The sequence below is a fragment of the Taeniopygia guttata genome, chromosome 13, assembly GCF_048771995.1.
Source record: "Taeniopygia guttata chromosome 13, bTaeGut7.mat, whole genome shotgun sequence".
Classification (NCBI taxonomy): domain Eukaryota; kingdom Metazoa; phylum Chordata; class Aves; order Passeriformes; family Estrildidae; genus Taeniopygia; species Taeniopygia guttata.
In genome coordinates, this window is record NC_133038.1 from 4,681,905 (window position 1) to 4,701,866 (window position 19,962).

Here is a 19,962-nt window from a genome sequence, read left to right on the forward strand (position 1 = left end):
TTTTTAATCAAGAAGACAGGAAAAAGGAGGGAGGAAAACTCTGTGTAGTGAGTGGTAAGGTCAGGCCATGCATTTGGCAGGTCTGATGAACTCGTTTTTCAACTCTTATTCAGTGCTGGTTTAATACCTCATTAGAATAATACATCATTAGTTACCTGACAGAAAAGAGTCTCTGGTTACATTTTAACAGTCCATAATGTTCCAACTGAGGATATCAAAAGGGCTTGAAAAGAGTTTGGTTTTGTTTTTCCAGAAGTTTATTTCAAAAGTGTGCCAATGGGATACATAGACAGCACTGTAATTCTGGTACCCCAGACCCACAGACCCCTGACAGCCCTTCTGTCTGTCCCCCACCCACCCCCACACTAATAGAAAGACCTGGGACATATCAAGAACCCGATTATAAGTGGAGACACGGAGCTGAGCTTGCCCTGTGGCTGCAAGCAGGGAAATAAGGCGTCTCTAGCTCACCCACAGCTCAACATATGGTGCTACCATGGTAACTAGAAAATAACATTTACTTCAAGGATGAGGGTGGCAGGATGTGCTAGGGGCTGCTGTGCTTTCCTGCGTGGGCACCCATCCTCTGGGGATCCTGGGACGGGTAGTGGATGGGGCCTGGGGCTCTCATGAAGGGAGGTGGTGGCCCCATGGCGTGGAACATGTGTGGTCCAAAACCTGCAGAAACAGAAGTTGGCAGCTTCAGGCAAAGTAACAGAAAACCTGATGTGTGTGTACTGCTGCTTCAAAGTACTGACACCATAGCTGGCTGACAGCTGTGCCTCACAAATGTGCACGTATCTCATCTCCCCAAACTCCTGCCCCTCTTTTCAGTACAACTAGGGCCAATCCCTACCCAACACACATTCTTAAAAATAAAAGCTGGTGGGGGGACTAGGCAAGTGTCTGTAATGCCCATCTAAATATTTTCTACTCAACCACAGAGCAGAGCAAATATATCTATGAGAGTCCAAAATTCAATTAAAAAAAAAAAAGCATCTCTGGATAGATATATAGAGTCAAGAACATGCCAGCATTCAACCATCTGCAAAATTACCCTTTGAAGTTTGGGTTAATGTGGCATTTACACATCCAGCAAAAGCACTGAGCAGGTCTCAGTACCAGTAACAGCGATCTCCAACATGCCTGGGAATTTGCAAGCAAATACCAACCACAACAGGCAGCTCAGTTTAATTAAACTGTGCTGACAGCTCAGTTTAGATCATCCGTTTACACTGTGTGATCAGGGATGAGGAAAATCAGCTCAGGGCATGCATCAGCACTGCAGCATGGCCTGGCAAGGAGGAAGAGACCGTCTAACACTGAATTTCACACCCCCACTTGAGGGGGAAACACAGGTACCTGGAGGCGGCGGCGGAGCGATGCCAGGAGGAGGTGGCAGGGCAATGTTCACCACGGCTGAGGGGCCACTTGGAGGTAGATTGAAGTAATTTGCAGAAGCCTCCTCTTCTGCAGCTGGAGGAGGGGGGAGGGCTGCAGAAAAAGTATATATGGTTATGGAATATCTCTCAGGCAAGACAAGCAGAGGTGTCTGCCTTCAGAGATGGAGCACAACCCACGCTTTCACAAGGACAAAATGTTGCTACTATTTCACATATGAACTGGAATGAGAAGCAGAACTGCCCTGAAACCCCAGTCACCAATTTCCTCCATCTGAAACCAGCTTTGCTGTGTCCACCATACAACACTCAGTGGACTAAGAAAACATTAAAAACGTGGGTTGCCAGTATCTGTGATCTAAGTAAGTTGAATTCAGCTTTAACTTTTCACTCATCACATAAAGAACTCTCTTTTCATCAACGATCTGCTCCTAGACAAAGCACATCTCCCATCCAGCTGGATCTGTGGCAAACCTACTGTAACTGCTCTGGGTTCAGCACTGCCTCTACCATCCTGAACTGTAACTGCTGCTGGAAGTTTAACAGCAGTCTCACTCATGGAGTGGGTCAGCATGAAGTGTTTCAGAGATGAATACAACTCTCTTACCTCCAGGAAGTCCTGGAACTGGCTCCAGCTTTATCCCCGATTCTGTAGTGCCTTCCTTGTCCTTTTCTTTTCCTCTTGCTGCCTGGGACCTGAAAAACAGGCAAAAGTTGGAGATCAAGGATGAGAAAAGCAGGGTTAGGAGATATTTACACCACAGTGGATTCACATTATCTATTCCAGATCCATTTCTTCAGGCCAAAGATTAAAAACTTGCAGAAATCAGACAGATGGTACCAAGTTTTCAAACTGTTTACAGGAGATGGACTAGGAGCAAAGCTACCGAAACTCATCCATAATCCTCAACCAAGAAATCCCTTATGTTACTTGTGTCATCTCCAAGCCAGATCCCACTGTAAAAAGAAAACCAAAATGCAAGAGGACCCCAACTATTTACCAAACAACTATCAACTTCTACATTATACCAAATCCTGCTGATCAAGACTGTAAACTGAGAGAAGAACTTGCAAATCCTCCAGGCTTCCTCCCCCCACACTCACCTTCCCCATTTGACATTGAGCCTGCGGCCGTTGACAATGAGTTTGTTGAAGGATTTCTCAGCAGCCACCTCTGCAGCCTGCCTGGTGGCAAACTGGATGAAAGCACATTGCTGCCTCTGCACCACCGTTATCGTCCGGATCTCCCCAAACTGGTAAAAGTGATTTCTGCATGGGACAAAAAAAATTATTATGATACCTCTCTCCTCCTAGTCACAGGGTATAGGGCAGGTGAAATAGGCATGCTCAGAAACTTTCTCTTCTCCACTCCCAGTTCAAACTAATAATTAGAAATCAAGAATCAATCAGTTAATTTGCCCACTGTGCAATTATGGAGCAATAAAAGCTCTGCAGCAGCTGCTCTCAGTAGTTAGCTAGAGGATACTGGACCTCCTTGTAAAAAGGGTTATACAGGATCCCCAACAGCTCAAAGGGATGACTCATCTTTAAAGAGATAAATTTTAATCCAAGCATTTGAAATGTGCCTGTTTCTTCTCCAACAAGCTGGCACTCCTCTGCACTTGCCCACCAACCTGTTCCCCATTAAAAAAAACTGAAAGCCAGATTTATTTTTGCTCCTCACTTGAAGAGCCATTATCAAAGTGTCAAACAAAAAGGCAAGGGGAATACAAATTCACCAACACACCTGAGATCTGATTCAGTGATGGTATCTCCAAGACCTCCAACATACAGTGTAGTAATAGTCTTGTCTTCAGGAGGATCTAGACGGGGCATGGTTGATGCTCGTTTCAGAAGTTTGTCAGCCACAGGATCATTAATTCCATAGTAACGATCTTTGATGTTCTGGTCAGCCAGAGGATCATCTGGATCTGTAGGTTTCTCATGTCTAAGGTTCAGTAAACAAAGCATTTTATAGCATCAGGGATGACTGAATGGATTGAAACTACTGTAGCTGCCAGCTTCCCTTCTCAAACCCTCAGGTCAATTATACCCTTAACCCTGTCCACATAAACATGCCAAAATGGAACAAAGCCCTGAAAACTTCAACTGTAGCCAGGACTGTGTCAAGTTCTGAATGAATGGTGCTTCTGACAGCTCAACACTCAGCACTACAAAACACAAGAGCTGGGTTTGAAACAGCCTCTTGTTCAAATACAAAGGTCTCTGCTTGAGGGGACTGACGCCACAAAGGGGAAAAATTGACTACACAAGAGCTGCAGTCACTGCTTTGGCAAAAGACACAGCCAACTTCTCACAAACCAAATGGCCATCACAGAGATTCATTTGCTGGCACTGGATTCAAGTTTTGCCCTGACCCAAATCACTGCAGCATCTCCAAGGGAAGCTGCATCTGACCGTGGTGAACAGATGGACTGTCCAAGCTGTGTCTGTACCTGTAGGGACACTCCTCTCCTCTCTTGCACTCTCCTTTTACCCAGAAGGAACAGATGTGAGGACGGTTGCGTTTGTAGTACGGAGTGGTTCGGGCCAGCTTCAGCAGCATGTCACTGGTAGAAGTAGCTTTTCCTAGTGCACCAACTGGTCTAGTGCCATCAGAATTGGCTATCTAAAAGCAGGGAGAACACAAATAATTATGTGTATATCAGCACTGAACACTGATGCACAGAATCAGAGCAAGCAAGAGGTTTTAAGAGAAGCTAGGTCATTGCTGCCCTTTCCTCCCCACACACAGCCACCCAAAAAGCATGATCATGGCTGGCTACACTTACCTCTCGCTCCATGTTCTGGGTGTAGTATTCTTTGTTGACGTCAGATTTAGGCATTTCATCCTTAAGGGAGAGTCCTGCATCCCGGACTTGAATAGGCAAACCTAAAATTAAACAAAAAAAAACCCAACTAATCCATATGAAGAACAAGTTGAAAGAGCAGAAACATTTATTTCTGCAACCTGCAGTGACCAGATGTAAATCATCTGCTGCTCAGGGAAACAACTCTGCCCTTGAACCTCCGAAGAGACATGACCACCCAGACCTGTTCTTCTCAAAGACTGTCCAGTGACAATAACATGCACACATTTAAATTAATTTCACCAGCTCCCACTTCAGAAGGCAGCCCCCCGTCTTGGATCAGGTTTTGGGTACACACCATATTCCAGGTCAAGCAGGCAGGTCTGACAGACATTCTTCAGCTTGCTGCAGGTCTGGCACACTTCTGTCTTCTTGAAGCGCATCCGCACCCCGGGGCACCAGCGGAACACCGTGAAGGGCCTGGCACAAATCTGGGACACAGAGGTGGCACTGGGTTCACTCTGCACAGAGCTGCCATTCTGCTTCTCACATGGAAACAAACTCCAAACTCATCCAGCTTCTCCAAACTATAAATGCAACTCCTTTGTCCTAAAGCTAAGACTCGGAGCTCAGGAAATATTTGTTTCTATTTGGGGTTTTAATTTGACAACAAGAAGTTTTAGGAAAGTTGTTGTATTTTTTTTTTGTTGCTGCTTTTCTTTTTATTTAATGCAATAATCCAAGTGCAGATCTACTCAAAGATCTGTAAATTCTCTTTGATTCCAGGTGATGTCAGTGTGGAGCTTTTAGAGATGAATTACAATGGGTACATCAGGCACCAGCACAGCAGCAACCTGGAAGAGGTTATGACTGCTTTGGTGCAGAAGAGTGATGCTCCCTCTTATCTCATGGAATGAGGCATTTGCTTCCTCTGCATGTACACCTTGAGTACAAAATACAATCTCAATATGTACAGACTCCAAATTATACCTTTTCTCTACCTCAGATGAAAACTGATAAAAGGGTAGAAAACCTCCTTTAATTTCCCTCAGTCCGGGCAACACTGATTGTTTCTTGCTCTTGGAAATAATTGTGGCTTATTTCTTGGGCAGACAACACAAATCACCAAATAGCATGAATAACACACACAGTAAAACCCAAACTCCAGGTATTTTGCACTTCTCAGTAAGAACACAAACTCACCCAAGAAAACATGGATAACTTTAAATCCTGCAATTACTTCACATATAGTACAACAGTAGTTGCAAAACCTCATTCTGATAAACACGAAGATTTGTTTATACAGACTCAGGATTTGCTCAATAATTTTACTATTTTAGGACCAACTGACTCTAACAAGCACAGTAGACTGACCTAAAAATTTATGTAGTTACATAAACATTTTAAATTAACCCAGATTAGCACTCTTCTGAACCTGACAGAAGATGGATTGTTCCTAGATCTGCACTGATTTTGACAATCATTCTTCAAAACACACAAACATACCTTGCATTCTTTTCCATATTTTTCTTTGGTCTGAAATATAAAAAATAAAAAAACCATGAAATATCACCAGTTCAAGGTAAAACATGAAACATACTGATGTGGTAACACAGTAGGTTTTTTCATAATTATGCTGCATTTAGATTCACTCACCCCTAAGTATTTGGCTTACACCTTGGAAAGTCAACAGGACAAAAAATATAAATCCTAAATACTCTCAATACACTTTTGGTTTAGAAACTTGCATTAAGAACAGAGTACTTTAAGTCCCACCTCCTGTACTGATGAAAGGTGAGAATGAAAAGGAGCATTAATAGCTCTTTTTAAGGAGAGATGATCTACATTGAATAACCCATGGAAACAAACAGGTTTAGAAATATCCCCTACAGTAGCATTAGGGTTATGTTTCACAAGAACAGCCCAATCTCCCTCAGCAAACTTTGTGGAACACGAATGTGAAGGAGATAACGTCAATGTAGGTCACGGGCAACCAGGGCAGGCAGAGAAAAGCAACAGAACATGGACTGACTCACCCTGCACAGAGCAAACCCAGGAAAACAAGCAGGAACTTAAACTACCTTCCTAAGTCACATTGGGCTGGGTCATCTCCTCACCTTTGTGATGGATTTGTTCTTAATTCACAGCCCTAACTGTGACATTACACACCAACAGCAGCAGGAGCAGATCCTGCTGTGCAGAACCAGCTGTTCAGGAGGGTGTACAGCATCTCCTCCGTACCCAGCCCGATTTCAGTCCCAGCCCCACAGTTTTAGGGCCACCACAGACAGAGGGAAGGACTGCAGGCTCCAAGAGGCACATACCATCCGGATATAGGGATTTTCTCCAAGACACGTCTGGCACAGGATAGGGAAGTCCTGAATCGAGCAAGAAGAAAATGGGGAATTTGTCACAAGCTCTGCCATCACAACAGCATTCAAGTCACACTCTGAAAAATGATCTAGTTTAACTCATCAGATGATTAAAAGATGCAAATGGATTCAGAGACACCCGGAGAGCTGCAAGCCACGACCCAGACCGAAATGAATATAGTCATACTATGGCTGTTATTGTAGCTTGGAGTAAAACTTAAGATAAGCAAATAAAAAGAGATTCTTGAGATCTGAAGCTGCCAGTGCCTGGACTGCAGCAGGTGACACGGCCCCGCGATGCCTCAGCAGCGATTGTCTGCACTGGGCCCACTCGGGAAGGGCTCCAGCTGGAGGGGACGCGGCCAGGAGCAGACGAGGGGCCCAGCTCGGCCCCGCAGCTGCCACAGCCCTGCAGCGCGGCGCGACAGCTCGTTCGCTTTGCCCGAAAGGAGAGCCGGGGAACCGCGGCGGAGCCCTCCGGGGCGGCTCGGCCGCAGGGGGCGGGTCCCTGGGGAAGGTGGCGGGTCCCCAGGGGAAGGTGGCGGGTCCCCAGGGAGGACGGCCGGTCCCCAGAGGAGGTCCCAGCCCGGGGCCGCCTCCCCGCGCTCCGCTCGCCTCGCGGCCCTGCCGCCCCGCCCCGCCGGGCCCGGCCCGCTCCTGCCGCCCCCCGCTCACCGCATCCTCCCAGTTCTGGCGGTTGTAGGTGTTGGAGCCCAGCGATGTGGACATGGCGGCCGCGCTCCGCGCCGGCAGGCGGCGGCCGGAAGTGACGCCGCTTCCCGCAGCGCCGTGACGGAAAAGGCGGGCTGAGGCAGCGGTGACGTCACCGCGCGGCGGCAGGGGGCGCTCCAGGCGCAGCTCCACGGGCGAGACCACGGGAAAGGAGGCGGGGGGAGCACGGGGACGGGACCATTGGGAAAAGACGGGGGAGCTCCGCCTTCTGTTTTGTTTAAATAATGATTATTTTGGAATAAGAGCCAGCGCAAAGAATCCGAGAGCCACGTGTGGTTTATTGAAGGTCACTACACGACGTCAAGCATCAGGCAACAGGCGCCTGTGGCGGAGCAGGGACAGAGGCAGGAACACGCCAATGCCTTTCCTATGGCCTAGGAGAGAACAGCGCCCAGCCCATCACAGCGACACAGCCAATGCACCTTTTGTTCGTAGCGAGAAGGGCGCAGGTCACTGCCTGCAGCAAAACCCAGCCCAGGCACAGCTCTAGGCTTGGCTCCTGGGAGGGCTTTCTGTGGTGGCAAGTGAAGCAGCTGTTTTGGCTACTGAACAGGAGAAGTTGTGGACAGAGGTGAAGTGCTTTGTTATCTAGACAGGGAAAGCTGCAGCAGGCACTAGCACTACACATTAACTATAACTACAAGTCTCTAACTCATGCTGTACATCTGTGTGTCACCTACACAGAGCTGTAAACTGATGCCTCGCTGCATTGAGACCCGCTGTGGGACCAGGGCTGTGACCTGTGAGCCCCTCCAGCAAGCCACAGCAGGTTCCTTGCAGTAGGGGAGATGTTCTGGGGTGCTGCACCACCCCCCCAGAGAGCAGGCAGCCTCATCCTGCCCCTCCATGCAGAGGATTCGCAGATACAGGCTGCCAGAGCCATGGCACAAGCATCATGACAAGGCCATGGCTGGCTGGCATTCAAGCCTTTCCCAGCACAGCAGCATGTCAAAGCCCCTCAGAAATGTTTAACAAAGGTCAATGTCTGAAGTGGGAACGCTCTGCAGGAAGAGCCATCTCACCTGCCTGCACCAGCCATGCACTTCTCGGTAATCCAGTCTCCTGGATACACAGCTCTTAATCACCCATTTTAGCTTGGACTGCAGCCAAATTATACCCTGGGTACATGACCTCCTGGTACAGTGCGTGTAGTTAACATATAATGAGTTTCCACCTTTACACCTCCCTCCCACCCACCCTAACTGGAAAAACAAAGATTACAAACCCAAATCACTGCTGTAGCTTTATAATTACCAGAACTAATCTTAACGCTTCACATTTCATAACCTCATTGCTACAACCCCTAGCAACACAACATTTACTGAGCTGAGCTCTGCCAGGGAGCCTCTCTGGAGCATCCCTGCCTCAGTCAAGAGCTGCAGCAGAACCTGAATTCCCAGCTTTTAGCACATCCTGTGCACATCCAACTGAGATGCAGCGGGCTGATGGTGGGCTTGGTTGCCAGTCAGATCCATGAACACTACAGTACACTATGTTTAAAGTTTAAAGGCAAACTGATCAACTCCTTTGTGAAAAAACCTCTGCCACCTCGGCTAAGCAAGCTACATAGGCCAGAGGGGAAGGGCTCTATGGCCCAGCCCCCACAGCTGAGGTATTCTATGAGGGAGCAGAAAACCAAGAGAAAAGATCATGCTGCTGGCAGTAACTTGCCAGAATGCAGAAGGCAGGGACACTCCTTAAAATGTTTGTTTGGGAAGGGCATTGCCCTTTGTGAAAGAGAAGTTGTTCATTGGGTATGTAACATCAGCTTTGTGGGCTGGCATGGGAAGAGAACCAGTATGGGTTCTTTTCTGCTGCTAAATCCAAATTCAGCCCTAATCATCTGTTGATAAAGCCACATTTGGTGCAAACCTGGAGGAAGATCTCTGTGCTCTAAGACGTGCTGCAAGTTACTCTAGCCTGTGGCAGTGAGGGGAAGTGGAGTGGTGGTTAGTGGGCACTACGACAAGGGGAGAGAGAACAAACCAGCCCAAACCACGGCAGCCTCAGCCCCCTCCTGGCAGCTGGCCGGGCCCGTGGCACACCCACACATCACAAAGGAGCTCTGGCAGAACCTTCCACCAGGGGCTTTCTCAGGGTGCCAGTCCATCCAGCCGTCGGGAGCGAGCGCTGGGAGCCGCTACGGGAGCACGGGGCCGAGGCTGAGCTCCACGTGATGGGTGAGCCAGATCACCTCCGACGTGTGGTCACTATCCTCGTTGGGCCGGATGGGAGCAGTGAGGTTTTTGAACTCGTGCTTCATCTTGAAACTCACGGTCACTTCGCCCTCTTCTTTCTGTGGGGTGACCTTGATGAACACTCCCACTTTATTGGCTTTTCTAAAGGCAATAACGCTGCAAGGCAGAACACACAGAACACTGGGTCAGCCAAGTTCTCCAAGCATTGTTCCACTTGGAACAATGCTCTCAGAGGAACTCAAACCACACTGAAGGCACACAGGAGGAGAGGGAGTTACTCAAAGAGACAAGTTTTTAAGGGAGAGGATCCTCACAGGACACTCACTCAGGGTCATCCTGGAAGTCTTGAGGCTCTGCCAGCTCATCGTATTCTGCTGCAGCATCTTTGCCAGCCAGAATAAGCTCCTTGGGAGGAACTGCCACCTGAAACAGAGCATGGAGAGAAAGAAGCCTTTCAGCACTGATCACCAGCTGCACTGCAAGCAGGAGAGGGCTCTTCTCTTCTGAGGTCTGCTTCACTGTGGTTTAACAGAAAAGTGATTCATCCTCAGCTTTTTCCTGCTCCAGGACCACTTGATTACCATCCTGCCAGTGAAATAATACATTTCTCCCTTGGGTTTTGGATATCAACAAACAGACATAATTTCAAAATACTTAATGAGCTGCTGTCACAATTGTGACAGTCATTTAAGCTTCAAGGAGGGAAAGGCAGCACAGTTAGCAGGGGCTGAAGGACATATGAAAAGCATGCCCTGTGGAAGGACAAATGGGAGTGGTAAACCTTGGAAGAGGCTTGGGCTTCCCCAGCAGGAGGGTACAATCAATACCTTGGCAGTGCTGTTGATGTTATCAGGGTCTCCCTCCTCACACTCCAGCAGTGTGACATGTGTGACGTTCTCCACGGGATTAGTCAGAGTCAGAAGGACTTGGCTTTCCTGAGGAGATTCAGGAATCACAATTCAAGAAGCAATTGTGTGAAAATTCATTGTTACTGTAAGCATCTCCATCTTCTCTGACTCATCAACACATTCAAAAATTGCATCACATCCTCTCAATGGATGGACAGAGACCACCCCCTGTTCATAAGACAGGCACCAATGCCATGCAAAACTCTTAATATAAGAAACATGTATTTTGGGAGTCTAGCTGAAATCTCAGTTCCACAGCTTTTATTCTTCAGACATTGGCAAGTGATGATGTCACACTGCACAGCAATCTAATGCTGCAGTGACAAGTACATGCAGTGTTACTCTGGCCACTCCCTTAAACCCTGCACCCTCTAAATGGAGTGAGTGGAGCCCTCAGGGAACAATCATCACACCATGTCATCTTCCAAAAAGATCCCACATTCAAAGCTCCTGGCTATGTCTCAGCCTAAGACACTTCTGGGAAAGCTACTGACCTTCATGTAGCGCAGGTTGGGAATAGACATGATTCTCACTTCAGGGATGTAGTTACTACAAAATAACAGAGCAAATGACTGTGAGGGACTCTGCTGCTGTCTATAAAGCTATTAGAGCTTTCCTAAAAGGAAAAATGAAGGGTCATTTTGCTGCATAACCCCCATCCTACAAAACCCTGCTACAGTCTGGGGCTGGCACAGCATGCAGTATTTTTGTCCAACTGCTGAAATCTTCAGTAGATCAGCAAGCAAACCTATTACAGATAAGCTAAATATATTTAAAAAAGGTGATTACACCATCCTAAGGGATGACACAATCCCACAAGAGGTCAAAGAAAATTAAAATAGAAGGCATTAACTAAGCATAAACAGGGAGTTGCTGTCCCCAGCCCCAATTTCCTACTTACACAGCAACCAGCTGGATCTTGAATTTGATAGATGTTGGATTGAATTCTGGTTTGCTCAGGTTATGTTCACATTTCTAGAGAGAAAGGTAGTAAAGTCAGCACCAAAAGACAGTGTGCAGTCACACACTGCAGAATCAGAGCCACAAGTGCTGTGTCACTAGCCATTGTATTACAGCCTCCACCACAGCACATAAAAACTATCCGGGGTGCATGTCCAATGTGTTCAGCTATTGATACTCCAAAATGTCATATCCAGCACTACCAGCACAACCTCAGAAACACAAGACTTGGAACCAGTCTTGAAAACACCTGGACACTGACTGCAGCACAAATAAGTGTATGCTCCAGAATCCATTAAAAAAATGAAGCATCTATACCCTATGATCTCCTCATAGGCTACTCTTCAAACACAGGATCAGTCTGACATTACTTATTTCTGAGAAAATACTCTGCATTTGTTAAGCATCCTCCCTCTTAAATACTTACAATAATATTGCTCTATTACTTTAGGGACCAGATAAATAAATATCCTTGTATGACTGAGAAAACAAATCATGTAGTAAGGTCCATGCAGAAAGCCAACAGCAGAATTTGGATTTAACTCTTGCCTCTCTTCACTTCCCAGATCTCTGCTTTGCTTCTCTGAAATAGCCTCTTCCTTCCTTCACTCTAGTGATATATTCAGTATTTTGCACTGCCTCTCCCTAATATTTTGTTTGTTGACTTTTGTGCTTAGTAACAGCAAATTTTTTTTTCTTATTTCAACTGTACTGGCAGTCCTCTTTGACTCCTTGGCTAGGCAGAGCACTAGCACAACCCACCTTTGTATCTTTATTCATCTTTGACAGTGTTGACCCCCTTTCACAACTGTCATCACACCAGAGACATGACAGCCTCCCTCATCCCCTTAGTGCTGCTACCACTGACTTGAGAACTTTCAACAACCCAGAAGCATTTGAGCCATTTCTTTTAAAAGAGAAACACCCGAGTGCTGAGAGCCTGGAAAGGGCACTTCTCTGGATGGAATTCCCTACCCGGCAGCGCAGCGAGCGTTTGATCAGGAGGTGCTTGTGACGTGGGTAGAGCTGGGAAGCACAGATGGGCTGGAAGTCAGGCTGCAGCAGGCGCTGGCGCAGAGTTGTCACTGGGAGCACAACAGAAAGCAAGACAAAAAACGTCTCAGGAACTGAAACTCGACCTGGATTTTACATATGCACCTAGCACTGTGTGGAGATCTGCCACCATCTCTAAGACACTTAATTTCACCTGCGCCTCGTAATTCAGAATCCACTGGCAATATCATATTTCTAGAAATAAATAGACAGGCAAAAGCTGAGTAAAGCTGTCCTGGCTGGGCACAGTAACATGAGAACAACATCAGTGCTAGCCCAGGAGAAACAAGGGACCCACATCGTTCTTCACAGCTGCGCTGGGATGGAAACAAGAGTTTTCTAATCATCTGGAATATAGTTCTTTCCCTCACCACAGCAAATGAGATTCACAGCTTTGTTACCCTCACAGCTGGGTGCTGTATGAGTGCAATACACAGCTTCATAGCAAGGAGTTTGCATAACTCAAGACTCACATGTAGAATTAGAGAAAACATAGTTCCCAAAGCAAGAAACTCCCAGCAGCCAAAACCTCCCATGGGTTTCTCTCAAAATGCAGCTCCTCACTGCACAAGTACCTACGAGGCAAGTGAGCCACGTGGCAGCCTTTTCCTCACTGTGAGGAACCAGGTCTTCTTCACCAGCATCAAACTCACAATGCCAACAGCCTCATGAAGAAAGGAGACCAAGAAGATCTACCCCTTTCCATAAACCTTTCATGAATCAATTGATACTGGCAAACTTTGTAGGCCTGCAGAAATACCAACATCATCCGTTCCACTTGGAGCTACCTCAGCTGGAAGCCCACATTATTCCTGTACCTGCTGGTTTATCCTGTTCACACCAAGTCTTACTAATCAATTTACAGTATTTGTGGATTAAATTTATGAGTCAGCTAAAGAATTGGCAAGTGTACACAGGCTTTTCCAAGCTGATGTCAAAGCAATGCGTAACTGTTGCTCAACAGCCCACTTTTGGTTCCAGATCCCCAGCAGCTGCTATTTCCTTATTTCCTGCTATTATTTGAAAAAGGCCATCAGCTTTTTTCTTTGTCCAAAAGTTGATGCCTCATACACAAGGAAATTAAGGCCAGCAAGAAAATGAAATAACCCTTCAGGCCTTCTGGCTCTGAAGCCATGTACAACATGACTTCTTTCCATGTACACCATGAAGCTGAGGCTGCATTCAAAGTTACCACTTAAAAAGTCAAATATTTCCCAGTATTACAATCCCAGCATAAAAATGACCAGGAACTTGGGTCATGAGGAACACCAAAAGCTTGTAGGTAATGCCCATGTTACACAATGTAAGGCAAAAAAGTGATAAAATACTAAGGTTTTACCTTCTGTCAGATTGATTGGTCTTGTGTAGTAATCCTCAGGAAGAGGCTCCACTTCTTCCACTGCATCAGCTGGCTCAATCTTGATCTCCTTCTGGTCTTCTCCTTCTTTCAGGCTAAAGCAAAATAAGGGGCAACTCAGTCATGAAATAGGGCACATGTGCTCTGACAGCAACTGCATTATAGCACAGAAGGCAGCGAGAGCTGAGATTGCACAACAATAATTACAACAAGGGTGTGAGTAGTTCCTTGTTCCTCTTGGGAGAAACCAGAACATCTGGAGCTGCTGCAGATGCCTGAGGATCTGACACCTCTCCAGTGCTCAAAAGGGGAAATCTCCTCCCACGGCTATCTGCTAATTGTCTATCATCTTTCTAGAGTTGCTTTACTCCTCTCTGCAGCTCCAATGCTCCCCCAAAGGTAACCCCACCCCTGAGACTCACGAGAGTCCAGCGAGGGCACTGATGGGAGTTCCGGGCCTCTGGCGCTGAAGCCTCGTTCCAAGGCTGTATTTGTCCTGCAAGGAAAAAAGGAGCTGCCACCCTCAGGTCTGCCTCCTGATGGGACACAGAGACCTGCTGCAAACTCATCCTTTGAGCTGCATGATAAGCATGGGGGTACAAGCAAAGGAAAGCAAAAAGGAGAAGGTATTCAATGCTTCCTAAGATACATTCTTCTGCTTAAACTATTAGCAAGGAGAAAACAATTCCCACTGCACTGCAGATGGGGAAAGACAGATGTGTGTGGCTACTGCTTATAAAGCTTTTTGCTCCTTCCTCAAATCACCAGCCTGCACTACTGACACATCTTTCCTGGATATTCTCTTCAGAGCAATTCCATGTCAAGTAGTGTAGAATGAGAGCTCAGCTGCTAAAAAAAGTGGACTGATGTGGTTATGCATCTATCTAAAGGCTCTGTAGCACTACTTGAAGCAGCTGAAAGGCTCAGACTCCTACAAGCCTCGTTACCTACAAGTCTCTCTCACCAGCAATAGCTGAGCTACTCCTCAGCTTTCTACAGCTGAGCTGTACCCAGGGTGCTTGGAGGCAGACATCTTCCTTCTGGGCAGGGCTGAAAACCTAAATTCTCACCAAATGAGAAATGTGAGCATCAGCCTAACTCTGGTGATTTTTCAAGAATGAGATGATTCCTGTTAGTGGCACTAACAAGCTGTGTTTCAACCAAGCTTGGTGAAGGACTGCGTTTCAAGTTACATTATTTACTCAAAGACACCGCTCTGTTTATAAACTAACATAAAATATTTTTTGTAACAAATGTTATCCTCTGAAGAGTTAGCCTTCACCTGTGTTTGTTCCAGGCACACCTAAGCCAAAGGCCCTGAGGCCTGGTGTAGGATCTGTTACTCCCCTTCAGTTGGTACCATGAGAGCTTTAACACCAGCAGAAACTGTGAAAAGACTTACCACTACGTGTATAGTGTGTTGCTGTGGAGAGCCCCCAATATAGCAGCAGGTAGCAACGGAGACAAAAAGTGCAGCCATAAGACACAAGCAAGGGCACAGAGCAAGCACAATTCATTGAAGTAGCAAGCATATGCAGTCACCCAGCTAAACAAAGTGAGCATTGCCCTGCCAAGTACAATAAACAAGTCATTCAAGCCACAACCAAGTCTTAAGGTTAGCTTCAGTAGAGATTTCATGCAGAGAAGTATCAGACCATGCTGATCTATCTGTCACTAAGCTGTGGGATGAACTGTCCTGAGAAAGAGCTGCCACTGGCACTGTGGCTGCAGTTGCACTGCACTTCACTGCTCGAGAACATATTCCTAGGCATGGCAAGTATAAACCTTCTGGCACTGCTGGGGAAGACTATCAGAGAGAGAGGCAATGGAATACACAGTAATGAGTGTAGAAGTATTCATCCCTAAAGAAAGTTTCATTTTCTCCATCTTGTCCTCAATTAGCCAAAGCTGGGCAGCCCTATCATGCTACCAACTGTCTAATTTTCTGGGCTGAGGCTGTTGTGGATCACTTTTCCTGCTCTGAGAGGATGGCACAACCAGCTCACCGAGAAGGCCAGCGGGACGTAGTTGCGGCGTCGCGCCAGCTTCTTCCTGTCACGCTCGATCTTCTCCTTCTGGGCCAGCTGCTGGTAGTACTCAACCAGTTTGTTAATCTGGAGGGAGGAACAGGAAGCACTGTCACCTCAGCTGCAGCATTTGCTTGTGAATTAGCTGGGCATCCTGCGGCTTGTTTCACTCTGTTCCTCGTACCAGCTGTATTGTGCAGGATGTACTTCAAGAAGCCTGTGTACCTTACCATGTCTTACCCCACACTGTGGGTGACAAAATGACCCTTCCTTGGGAATGGTGTGTGCTGGAGGGCAGTGTCCCATTCCCACTTTGCAATTCAGCAACTGAGACTTCATTCACAAGTTGGCCATGACTGCAGAGAGTAATGTCATGTGGCCAACTCTGAGCAATTTGGACTGGCAGAGCAAACAGCATCTTTAGCATCTTGTCCCCCCTCCCCGAGGCTGGTCACATTTAGAGTGGAGCCCTAACTGGTAAAAGAGAAGGGTGTTAAAGGTGCAGTTGTGTTTTCCAGATCCTAGACACACTTTTGATTGGAAAACAGCTTTTTTTCACATACATACGCAGCACATTCACCTTAACAGCACCATTAGATAGGTTGGTTTCAACTGAGCTTCTTCTCAAAAGGAGATTTTATACTGCGATATCCTCAGGGGAGCCTCTAAGAGGCCTTCCCTCCATTGAATTCAGTCAAGGTGCAGATTAGGAACTGGAACTGGTATCTGAAGAATTATATAGAGGCAGAAAAAGTGATTGAGAGGGCCTGACACTCTAACAGTTCTTTCTGGCTGATGCATTTCAGCCCAAGCACAGCTTTTCCCCTCACTCACCCTCTGTGTGTGAGGATTCTCCGGCTCCTGCCAGCCACCACTCGCTGCACAAGAGAAGAGAAAAAGCAAAGTCCATAGGAGATGCCACACAGAAATCACACCCAACACTGAACTATCTTGGTGTTATTTATAAAATATGACATTCCTTATTTTTGCTACACCTACCATTGCAATTGTTTAAGTTCATGTCTGTGCAAATATAAACCTCTGAAAGAGTTGCACAGGCAGTTTTGGAATGAAAGAGCTCTGACAGCTTTTATACTGTGTTTTTAAACGAATGTTACTTGAGAGATACTCAGGACAGCACCCAGGAGTCACTTCAGCAGCAGGTACATGTGTTTATATGTGTGTCTCTTATTGCTGGCTGCTGCTGTCTCTGCATCCTCAGCTCCATTTTAAGTCACATCAACACTGGAAGTCAGCGGATCTGCTTGGCCTACTCAGCCCCACCTGACAGATATTTTCTGTACATCTCACGCACCAAAAAATAGATGAAACCTTTGTTCTAGTGCTCTTGTGAAGAGAAAAGCCAAGTTCAAACACTGACTAGCAACTCTGGAATAAGTCTAAGTGAACAAAAGTGATGGAAAATAAATTAGGTGTTTATGCTGTCAGACTGAGCAGCTTCAAAGCCTGTGAAAGCACACAAACAAGATCAACTGACTAAAACAGTTTGACAGTTTTCTCACTAGTCAGGTAACAGAGGCATGAAAGTGGGTCACACATTTCACTAACTCAGCTCAGCTCTTCAGAGGAGTTTTCAGCAACAAGGAGCTTTCCTGTGAATTTCTAACTACAACTCCAATCCTAGCCAGATATGAAGTCTATAGCACAGTCAGGGACTAACTGGATTCTCTGCTACCTTCAAAACACAAACTGGGCTGTGCTGTAACTCAGCTGTGTGTCTTTCAGCCGTGCCTTACCAACAGACTTGTCTGCCATGCCCACGTCGCGGGAAGTCCAGCGGCAGAAGCCGCAGGCCAGGTAATAGGCTTTCTTCATGGTGGTCTTGGCCGGGTCGTCGGGCAGCGGCGCAGGGATGCTGGTGGCACGCGTGGAGAGGGTGTGCATGCAGCAGGGGCAGTCAAAGCAGTTGGCACACCTGCAACAACAAGGCAGCGCTCTGAGAAGGGCTCCAGGCTGAGAGAAACGCTCCCAACAACCACATCAGCACTAAACCAACAGACCATTAACTCCTAGGCAGCAGCACTAGGGATAATGAGCTGTCATGGGAACTTGGGGGATTCAGAGTTCAGCAGTGAGAAACATAATGTGATACTAAAAAACATCTGTATTATGAGCCCAGGTCATAAAAATACACCCAAAAGTCATGAACAGCACATGGCACATCATGGAAAGACTCTTATTCACCAAAATAGACTTAAACACAACAAGCAGCCATGTAGTTATAGAAGAACTTCAGACAGACATGGGAAGGGACTGTTTTAAATAGGGAGCCTTGGTGGGGAAAAAAAAATCCAAAGCAATTATACCTGTTCTTTTTCAGCTTGGCTTCAGCTGAAGGCATGTTTTCCAGGCAGCTGGGGCAGTAGTGAGAGTCAACCTGAAGAAGACACAGCCACATCACAAACATTATCTGGCACACCTTTGTCCAAAAAGCCCCAAACTGCCACATGATACAACAAGGATTTGCATCTTGCAACAGCAGGGTGAAGCCAGGGAAGGCTTGAGATGTTTATTGGTATGCAAAACCTTAGCCCATCTCAGACAGATTTTGATCTTTAATAACATAAATTATAAGGTTTCTTAAGTCAGACTGGATTAAATTACTCCACCTTTTAAATGGGAAAAGATCAGCCAGGTTTTGACCTTTAGCAATTAGCAGAATCTCATTTTTCAGCTTGAACAAAAGTTTTAACATTTTATTTTCTATTTAAACCTAAATTTATTCTGTCTTCACGGTTACAGAGGTCAGATACATGCATATTTCAGAAGATGCTTTGTATTTCTCTGCTATCACAGTGAATTTTGTCAATTAAAACGACAGTAGCAAGACTGGGGCCCCCTTATTGAAGAGGAATTCAAACTGATTATTAAGCATGGCCAAGCACAATGACTACACTGCTCACACCACAGTGATTCATGATGGATACAGCCAGGTCACAAATCTGCTCTTCAGAGGCCTTAACATTTCATTAGAGATTCCAGATCTGGGCTGCACAGTCATTCTTTCAATGCTTCCCAAATCTATCACCATCTCTCAATTCCACCAGGCTTCCACAAAACCAGGCTCGGCAATTTTATTATGACAATTTATGAAGCCAAATCCGCCTCCTCCACAGCAGAAATCGCAGCTGCAAAAAACACACATCCCTCCACAGCAAAAAAAAAAAAAAAAATCGAGGAGGGGTGAGGATCTTGGGGGGTCCTCGCCCCTCCACGGCCGGGCCCGATGGGCATGAGTGTGGTGTGGGGGGGAGTCTTGACCTAAGGGTTGGGTCCCCGCCGAGGGTGAGGGGTCCCCGCCGAGGGTGAGGGGTCCTCGCCGAGGGTGAGGGGTCCTTGCCGAGGGTGAGGGGTCCCCGCCGAGGGTGAGGGGTCCCCGCGGCCCCGGCCGGGCCCGTTTCGGGGGGCTCGTCCCTCATGAGGGGAATCCGCCCTGTGCGCTCGCCCCAGCCAATCACAGCCCGAGCTCCGCCGACGGACAGCCCGCTCAGCCAATCCACCGCGCAGCCCCGCCCCATCCGTCACTCGCGGCCAATCCCCGCGCCCCGTACAGCGCTGCGCCCACCCGCCAGCCGCGCCAACAACCAATAGCAAAGCAGAAAGCGAGTGAGTGGCAGGAGAGCGACCCAATCGCTGCGCGCAGAGAGAGCACCGTCCCGCCCGGTGCCGCCCGGTGCGCGGGCGCGGCGCGGCCGGTCCGCCGTTACCTCGTGCGAGACGCACTCGAGCGAGCGGAGCTCGCTGCAGTAGCGGCAGAAGTACAGCTGCGGCAGCGGCGCCCGCAGCTCCTTCTCTCCGCGCACCAGGTACAGCACCCGCTCCGATTGCAGCAGCGACGCCATCTTGGCGGAGGGCGGTCCCGCCGCGCCGCCGCCGCCTGACGTCACAGCGGCGGCACGGTCACGTGGCCCCGCGGCCCGGCCGCCCCTCAGCCCCGCCCGGTCCCGCCCGGTCCGTGGCACAGCCGCTCCGTGCCCGTGCTCGCCATCCCCGCAGAGAAGCATTTATTCACAATGTCCCATTGTCCCTGCGCTGTAGCAGTGGGGAGCGGTTCCATCTCATCCCGTCACTCCGAGCCCCTGTTCCAAGTCCCTCCCCACTCTCCTGCAGCCCCTGTAGGCACT

The 19,962-nt window shown here is 47.6% G+C and overlaps 2 protein-coding genes across 3 annotated transcripts; both read right to left on the minus strand.

The window, feature by feature from the left end:
- Window positions 1–234: 234 nt before the first annotated feature.
- RBM22 (RNA binding motif protein 22) lies at window positions 235–7,410 on the minus strand. The gene is made up of 11 exons (XM_002198672.6): window positions 7,258–7,410; window positions 6,535–6,588; window positions 5,717–5,746; window positions 4,569–4,701; window positions 4,193–4,293; window positions 3,857–4,029; window positions 3,148–3,348; window positions 2,505–2,669; window positions 2,008–2,096; window positions 1,363–1,494; window positions 235–678 (listed from the first exon to the last, which is right to left on the minus strand). The coding sequence occupies exons 1-11, from the start codon at window positions 7,309–7,311 to the stop codon at window positions 548–550; spliced, it is 1,263 nt and encodes a 420-aa protein (XP_002198708.1). The 5' UTR covers window positions 7,312–7,410; the 3' UTR covers window positions 235–547.
- A 1,906-nt stretch (window positions 7,411–9,316) lies between these two features.
- Window positions 9,317–19,748, minus strand: DCTN4 (dynactin subunit 4). Of its 2 annotated transcripts, XM_012575125.5 has the most exons (14): window positions 19,546–19,748; window positions 18,145–18,215; window positions 17,575–17,753; window positions 16,652–16,695; window positions 15,797–15,904; window positions 15,193–15,213; window positions 14,213–14,286; window positions 13,773–13,885; window positions 12,356–12,465; window positions 11,322–11,395; window positions 10,915–10,969; window positions 10,340–10,447; window positions 9,838–9,935; window positions 9,317–9,668 (listed from the first exon to the last, which is right to left on the minus strand). In XM_012575125.5, the coding sequence occupies exons 1-14, from the start codon at window positions 19,678–19,680 to the stop codon at window positions 9,455–9,457; spliced, it is 1,404 nt and encodes a 467-aa protein (XP_012430579.1). In that variant the 5' UTR covers window positions 19,681–19,748; the 3' UTR covers window positions 9,317–9,454. The 2 variants fall into 2 exon arrangements, with proteins under 2 accessions (XP_012430579.1, XP_012430586.1); XM_012575132.5 differs by lacking the exon at window positions 15,193–15,213.
- Between the last annotated feature and the right edge of the window lie 214 nt (window positions 19,749–19,962).